Below are 8,491 nucleotides of genomic sequence, written 5' to 3' on the forward strand. Positions count from 1 at the left end.
CCTATGCGCGAGGCACAGGGCGTGGCCGAGGCAGTCTCCATGAGACCTAGGCGCGAGGCGCTGAGTGTGGCCGAGGCAGTCTCCACAAGACCCAGGCGCGAGGCGCTAGGCGTGGCCGAGGTGGTCTCCGCGAGACCTAGGAGCGAGGCGCTGGGCGTGGCCGAGGCAGTCTTCGTGAGACCCCAGGCGCTTGATGCCTTGTTTGATAGTCTTGCAATGCGAGTGGACCTTACGGGGCTTTAGACTTGATTGCTTTGGACCTTTTACCAGTGTGGAATTCTTGCCTCCCATTGGCATGGAATGACCGTGAGGCCTAGGACCTTGCAAATGTGTGGCCTCTTGGCGGCACGTAATAACCTTCTGCCTCTATCACGTACTTGACGCCTTCGGTCCCCCTTAGCAGTTTACTCCAATAAGGGACGGGACCTTTTTTCCTTGGTAGATTTTTGGCAACTACAGTATCATTTATGTCTCTAAATGTTATTTTTATTTTCTTTTTATTTTAAAATACATAAAATATACAAAATAAATTGTGAACCATTCTTAAAATATTTGGACATTTAATTTATGACAATAACAAACATGACATGAGGAAAATAATATTTTCATGACATTTTTAAAAATATTTAATATTTTTATAAATTAAATTAATATTTCATTAAAAAAAATTCTTACCTACATTGTTGTTTTATAATTAATATTAATAATTATATTATCTCAATTATCTTGATATTATCAATTCTTATTATGTTTATGCTCGTTTATTTCATACATTTTTTAAAACTTAATAATGTATATAAAGTTATTTATGTGCATATATATAATTAGTTATAAGTTGCATCATTGAAAAAAAAATTACAAAATAAAAATAAATATGTAAATAATAAATATTGATAATTTTGTGATAGTTTATTAAAAAAATATAGGTAAGAATTTTTTTTAATGAAAAATTAATTTAATTTGTAAAACTATTAAATATTTTTTAAAATATCGTAAAAATATATATTTTTTAATGTCATGTTTGGTAGTGTCATAAATTAAGTTGTCTAATTTTTTTTAAGATTGATTCATAATTTTTTATATTTTATTTATGTATTTTAAAAAATAAATAAAACAATATTTAGGTACATACGATTTGAAAAAATTAGGGATCTAACTGATGCAAAATTAATTTTCAGAACATAAATATTACAAATTGTAAAGATTAGGGAGTGCTGCTGAAAAAACAAAACAAAACCTTTAATTTTATTTTTTTACATTGGGGAGGAATATTTGATTTTAGGACCTCTTTGTAAGAAGCATATATTACACGAAATAAAAAAAAATACACGTCCAAAAAATAATCAATAACATTTTCAATGTTCCTCAAGTCTCTTAATTTAGGTGCGTAATTTATTACACTTGAAAAAAGTCAGCAGTGTCACTTATAGTCTTAATCTAAAATAATTATTCTTTTAAAGTAAAATCGTAATGGTATCAAATCACTGGGTTTTTTTTTTTTTGTGTGTGTGTTTGTTTTATGTTGCCAAAGAACGCAACATCTCTGTCGTTTCTGTTCTCTTATCCTTATCCTTAATATTAATTCACCTGTACATTTCTTCTCAACATTAAAAAAGTAAGGAAAATGGAAATTTCCTCAAAATATCAGTATCTTCCCAATATCTTTAGTAGTATCTCCCTCTCTCGTTCTCTCTTGGTTTATTTGTGGTACTGAAAAAGTTGTTTGGGGCTTGGTGGTGGTGATTGGGGAGCAAGTTTATATCAACCAACCACAGTGACATGTATAGATGAAATCCAATCATAAAAGAAAAGAGTGAGCAAAGCGAAAAATAAAGTTGGCAATGAATATTGCAATGTAAGGGAATCCTTTGTTAATTTTGGCTTCTCTTCAGTTCCTTTAATATTGCATCCGATAGATCATCTGCATTGTACTCCACACCAAACACTCCCGCAACTTCCATGTTTGGGTTCAACAAGTACCTGCTCATACACAAAACAGGAAAGCTCAATCAGAAAAATGGAAAGATGAAGAAAGTTTAGATTTTATTGAGCATGCTTACATGTTGTGCGAACACTCGACAAGATAATCATCCTTATCCTCTTCAATCTTCCTGAAGAAAACACGGTATTCTTGCGCCAACTGCCTAACAGCTGAAACAGGCCCGGTTAAGCCTATGATCCTCGAGTCGAATTCTGGCAAAATAAAAAGTGTCAGCCATGCTATTTCTGTAAAAGAAATGAATTAGTGATTGTTATGTGTGGATGGGAAAGCCTAACCTTTAAGGTAAGCATGGAGTTGAGAAGGTGTATCGCGTTGTGGATCAATCGTAACAAACACCGGTAATACCTTAACATTATGTTTCGATTCTTTCCTCAAAATAAAAATAAAATAATGTAAGCAGTTAAGCCAAATAAAGAGTAGACAATAAAATAATAAGAAAAGAGGTGACAACAAACCAAGTTTATCTATGGCCTTGGCTATAATCTGGATTTGCTCTGGCCCAACATCAGGAGAAAATGTATAACCAAAGTAAAGGAGAACCCACTTTCCAAGAAAGTTCCTTTCAGTAACTGTCTTATTCTCTGTGTCTAGTAAAGTGAAAGGGCCACCAATTATAGGCCCCTTGGCAGTAGTTCCACTAGAGCTGGTACCCTGGCCTGATCCAACAATAAGAACAACATTTAGTTATCTGGTACGTACTTTTGGGGAACATAAGACAGTTTCATTAGGTACTCATGCTTCTTATAATTTTGGAAAGCCAAATTATATCACACAAGAGCAAGTTCACCGAGCCTATGGCTGGATACACTGCATTCCATTTACGGCTGAGCCAAATTATTCATGTCTAAACCAAGCCCAGCACTCTTCAAAGGTCACCTCTTTTATAACTGTAATTTTTTTCATTTCATAAACCCAGCCTGTTCACCAAACCGGGACATAAGGTCTGCCCTGGCCATGCTCCAAACTGAGGGGTCAGTTGGACTCCCCAACCCCATGAACAGGGAGATACAGAAGGGATTTATAGCAATTATTAACACCATGCATTTAATCAATGATCCGATTAAATCACAGCAAACTATAAAGCAGCATACATGACAAGAAAGAAAGAAAGAAAGAAAACAATTGTCTATTGCCATATAAAACAATATAGAAAAATGAAAATTAAGTGAAATCTCAAACTTGTATGGAGATGATCTATTTTTTCAATCTTCTCTTCTTTGGGTCAATATGTTGATTCAATTCCTACAATGTATATTGTGATGCGTGACAGACACCACACAAATTTGAGAGACAACACTGTGTTTGGGCAATATTTTAAGACAGAAATACTCTACTAAAAAGATGCAATAGCACACGATGTGTATAAATCAGCAAATATACGTGAGGGTGTGCGAACAATTTTTTTTGTATGAAGTACAAATTGGCAGTGCCACTTACATTACCTCCAAGACACTTAGACATGTGCCATGATTGCCAGCCATAGTAATTCTTATGGACTTCACAGTTGGAGATTTGAAATCATATATCAGAACCAAAACCCTCTCTCAACTGCATATGATAACAGCTTGCCTGCTACTCCATTTTCATATTCAAATGGAACTTCATATTTTATAGAAAAGCTTAGACTATTCTCAACAGTGATACCAGAAACTGAATCAATCTCTACAACAATTAATCGAGAAACAGTAATATAGTGTTTTAGCCTATAACAACACCAGGTATCACTTATTAGACCTCAAGGCTTCATTATTGTGCTGCAACCTATATATAGATTAGCAACCTACAAAAATCCTCGTACTTCATATAAAAGAAGGGGGAAAATATACTAGCATACGGACCATTGATTTCAGAATTAGAAAAGAAAACAGAACTCAATCCAAAATACTGCTTGATATTTGAATTCCACTCCAGTCATGAGACAGACTTTTTAAATGAACCCAAAACATTCAGCTCCATTTACCTTTATCTTACAGTGAATCTTGTGATTATCATTTTTTTCCTTTCTAAGCATCCCCATAACACCTAGTCTAAAGGTAACACCCCCACTTCACCCTATTTATCCCTTATCAAACCATCTCACAATTTCTCACCATGTAAAATGTGGTGGCATATTGACATAAGCTACAAAAATTAGCCTTATAATGAAAAAAGAGGAGTAATTACATTAATAGATCATCAGTAACTGATACTCATCGAGCTGCTACTTAAAAACACTAGTTCATAGCAAGTTCCACACAGAGGAAAGAAATTTGTGGAATGTAAACTTTCAGAAACTTATAACAGCAACAAGCATAGCGGTAGAATGCAAGTTATAAAGTTTTATAAAACATCACACATTTGTCTTCTCTCAATGCCAGATTATCATTACAACTTCATTTGATTCAATTACACAAAAGAAAATCCTAAGATCTTTAATATTACGCTTTTCTTTTCTGTGAGCTTTAAAATATGGCATTAAACTACTATGAAATTCTCTTTGTAATCACGATTACCCATAAGGGGTGTCTAAGTGAAAGAAATCACTCTAATAACCGATAAGGACTTAACATTAATTAATCACTCAATAAGCACACTCCCAACATAATCAATGATTTAATGCTTCTGTAGTAAAAGCATAGAGCATGTCAAGGACCCCTTCTTATAAACACATTGAGAATTAACAACAGCCAAAACCAAGTCAAGGAAATAAAAAAGGTAGAAGAAGAGTGATAAAGTGAATTAAAAAAAAAATAGCCCCTAAATACGGACAACCATACACAACCATTAATGTTTCAGATTCTACTTTCTTTCCAGCGAGAGGAAGCAGAAACTTCAAAATTATGTGGTATAGAATTAAGTACCTTTTGGAATTGCTCTTCTCTCATCATTATAGTGAGCTAAAACCGCCAGGCCAACAAATCCTAGTAGTCCAGCAGGCTGCAAAATTTACAAACAAAATTATCATATTAAAATATTAGAAGCCTATTCCCAAGAATCTGATAATATAGTATCTTTTATCACATGATCACATATTCCCGCATAAAAAATCGTAGTTGTAACATTAACAATAACATAGGATAGGATAAAGGAGGAAGGCAGCATACAATGATATAGGTACCCCAAGTCCTAGAAGCTTGTGAATCTACATTCATTACACGATCACCACCAGTCTTCCCATTAGCATGATTTGATGAATTTACATAGTTACGGGAATGAATCCTCTTAGAAGGACCAAACCTACAAGGGGCTCCAATAATGCAGTAATGTATTCAGATATCAAAACAAAAGTGAAAGAAGTTTCTTTAGTATGTTGCTGGAGGTATCTCTTGTATTGACAATGCCAAAATATATAAGGAAGGGCATAGTAGTTAAATGTGTGATGAAAGTCATTGGTCTCAAGAACAAGTATTACGGCATCCGAACCAAAGACCCAAAATGAACAAGTTCAGGTGAGTTACTTACTCAAAGTTCCATATTTTCTTTTCCTTTTTAATGTGATAATACTATGTAAGAAACAAAAAAGCACCAAAATTAAATCAAATTTTCCAGACTTGAAATGGGAATCACCAACAAACTAGTAGTCTAGTACTACTACTCTTATATACAGCTAAAGTAGTGTTTAGTGTATATATGAGCACCCAAATGGAAAGAAACGAAATTCAAATGGGTATCAAAGATTGAGCTACGAACTCTCACCCTACGTGTATAAAATATTTTTATGAAGTAAAATCAAGGTCAACAGGCAAGAAACAAGAAAGCGGTTCAAGGGTATTGTATAGTACCTTCGCAGTAGATTGAGAGACTCTCCTGAGTGCCGTTTAGAAGAAAGGAAAAGAAAGCGAGAAATGGGCATGGTACTAAGGAAAATGTTTTCATGGGTTTCTCTTGAGAAGCTTTCTTAAGCAAGAATCCATGGCGTTAAAGTATTGGTGAGATCAGCTCTGTATATTTTCTTCCTTACCACGCTTAATTGTCTTTGTATATTATTTCGGTAGAATAGTATTATTTTCCGTCCGATGTCTATTGTCAGAGCTCCAAAACTCTTCACACCTCCAAAACATTAGGCCACAAAGCCCATTCCAAAGAGGGTTAGACGTTGCTCTTAACTCCTGGGCTTACTGTAGATATACGGAAATTTACAAAAATGCCTTCAGTTTAAAAGTAATCAACAACACATACCCCATTCTACAAAAATACGAAGGCCTACAAACCCTCTTTGTAATATATTATGAGGAATTTACACTATGTAGTATGTATGGCTTGTTTTGCCTCTTCACTATTTATATGATAATTTCATTGTTAATGTTTCTATGGATTTTTTTTAGTTTTTCAATTTTTTTATTTCCCATATAAATATATAATTTATAAAATATGTCATTGTCTTTTACTTAAGTAAGTTGTATTATTTTATAATGTAGTTTTATAATTTTGATTTTGTTGTTTTAGCTTAACATTTTTTTAAATATTTTACTATACCATTTTTCAAGCTTTTTATATTGATGTACATTCACTTTTTATTTTAAATTTTACATAAATAATCAAATTATTTTTAAAGTATTTTTATTTTAAATTTAGAAAGAAAAAAATGATTTTACAATTTTTTTGGTCTTTATTATGTTATTTTAAAATTATATTAAATTAGTTTTACTCTAACCAATAGTAAGTATTGTCACTCTTTTACTCCCGTTAACTAGTATTCTATGACACTCTAGGAAAAAAAACAAATAATAGATATATAAAAATAATAAGTATAATTGCATAACAATATGAGTGTAATTAAATAATAAATTTCTTATTATTTTGTACGTTAATGGATTACAATAGGTATTGATTTTTGTTTTTTTATCAATTAATATTATGTAAATAAAATACATACTGATTTTGTCTTTCTTTTCTTTCTATTTATTAGATATATAATTACGTAAAAATTAAGAGAAGTATGAGTAATTAAATAACGAGCTTCTTATTATTTTGTACGTTATTAGATTATAAATATTTTGATCATATTATTTTGTACGTTATTAGATTATAAATATTTTGATCATGTAAACGTATCGTATAAAATATTCATAGAATTAGTTTTGAAAACTCAAATTAAATATTAGATTAGAAAATAAAAATAAATAAAAAACGAAAAAAGATTACTTTAAATATAGTATGAAACTATACACAAAATTATATATATAAACATATATATATATAAATACATTCAAAGTAATCTATTTATTCATAAATAATAATAGCACATCAACTTGTTTTCTAGTTGTATTTTTGTATAGGTACACTTCAAACTTGTATTAAAATAAGAAAACAAAGAAAAAAATTATAAATCTAAAAACTATAACTAGTGTAACATGTTAATTTGTAATCGTTATCATCTTACAAAACTGTAACCAATTAATGTCATATTAATAACCGGCTACCCACTTTAAATTTTTTAAATATTAATCAAGTGATTTAAAAATATTTATGTAAGATCTTATCTTTGTAACCAGTTTCCTCAGTTTCACACTGGTAACCAGTTATAATATTTCTCAGTTTGAAAATAATAACCAGTTACAAGTATGGAACCAAAAGAAAAAAGAAAATCGCAAACTTGGAACCAGTTACAACATTTCTCAGTTTCATAATGGTAACTGGTAACAAGTCTGAAACCAAATTGAATAAGAAAAATCATAAACATAGAACCAGTTACAATTCTAAAAAAGAGAAATGTTGTAACCAGTTACAAAATTTTCATTGTAAGCGGTTATTATGGCGTGATTTCAAGATTTTAAAAAAAATACAATTCCAAATTCAAATTCCACTCAAAAATCAATTATTAGTTTCGATTATTATAATGGAATTATAAATTGACTATTATTGAGATTGAGTCAAATAAAATCAATCATTGAAAATGTGTATAAGCAAAAAATAAATAAAAAAAATTGAGAATATATATAAAGCTAGTCATTCAATTCTTTTTTGAATACTCTTACATTGGTGTATTTCCATATAAGAAACATATAAAAATTAGTTATTAATTATATATTTATAAAAAAGAAAAAAAACTACTCATATACATTATAATATTTGGATTTTATTCAAATTTTAATATAAAGTTTTATTTGCCACAATTGATATATATATGTATATATAACAAAAACTATATAACAAAAAATAAAAATATAAAAAGCTATAAAACTACTTATACGTGTATATATATAAACAAAAATAACAAATTCAAATTCTACCCAAAAATCAATTAGTAATTTTAATTATTTTAATGGAATTATAGATTGACTATTATTGAGATTGAATAAAATAAAATCAATAATTAAGAATGTGTATAAGCAAAAAAAAAATTAAAAATTAAAAAGTTGAGAATATATATGTAAATCTAGTCATTCAATTATTTTTTGAATACTTTTACATTAGTGTCTCTCCATGCAAGAAACATATAAAAATTAGTTAATAATTATAAATTTATAAAAAAAGGGAATTTACTCATTTGGTACCCTATGTTTTTGC

At 30.5% G+C, this 8,491-nt stretch overlaps 1 protein-coding gene across 1 annotated transcript; it reads right to left on the bottom strand.

Annotated features, from left to right (window-relative positions):
- Positions 1–1,607: 1,607 nt before the first annotated feature.
- On the bottom strand, positions 1,608–6,045 carry LOC133804836 (protein SCO1 homolog 2, mitochondrial). The gene is made up of 7 exons (XM_062242961.1): positions 5,764–6,045; positions 5,086–5,218; positions 4,843–4,918; positions 2,458–2,658; positions 2,278–2,367; positions 2,061–2,193; positions 1,608–1,980 (listed from the first exon to the last, which is right to left on the bottom strand). The coding sequence occupies exons 1-7, from the start codon at positions 5,832–5,834 to the stop codon at positions 1,872–1,874; spliced, it is 813 nt and encodes a 270-aa protein (XP_062098945.1). The 5' UTR covers positions 5,835–6,045; the 3' UTR covers positions 1,608–1,871.
- Positions 6,046–8,491: the final 2,446 nt, after the last annotated feature.

Source organism: Humulus lupulus, chromosome 1 (assembly GCF_963169125.1).
Source record: "Humulus lupulus chromosome 1, drHumLupu1.1, whole genome shotgun sequence".
Classification (NCBI taxonomy): domain Eukaryota; kingdom Viridiplantae; phylum Streptophyta; class Magnoliopsida; order Rosales; family Cannabaceae; genus Humulus; species Humulus lupulus.

Bases quoted from the DNA above. Each gene is read 5' to 3' on its own strand.
- LOC133804836 (XM_062242961.1), bottom strand. From the start codon at position 5,834: ATGCCCATTTCTCGCTTTCTTTTCCTTTCTTCTAAACGGCACTCAGGA. The intron at 2,659-4,842 runs GTACTTAATTCT...TTGTTGGATCAG, and splicing joins GAGAAGAGCAATTCCAAAAG to GCCAGGGTACCAGCTCTAGT. The intron at 2,194-2,277 runs GTTAGGCTTTCC...TTATTTTGCCAG, and splicing joins ACTCCATGCTTACCTTAAAG to AATTCGACTCGAGGATCATA.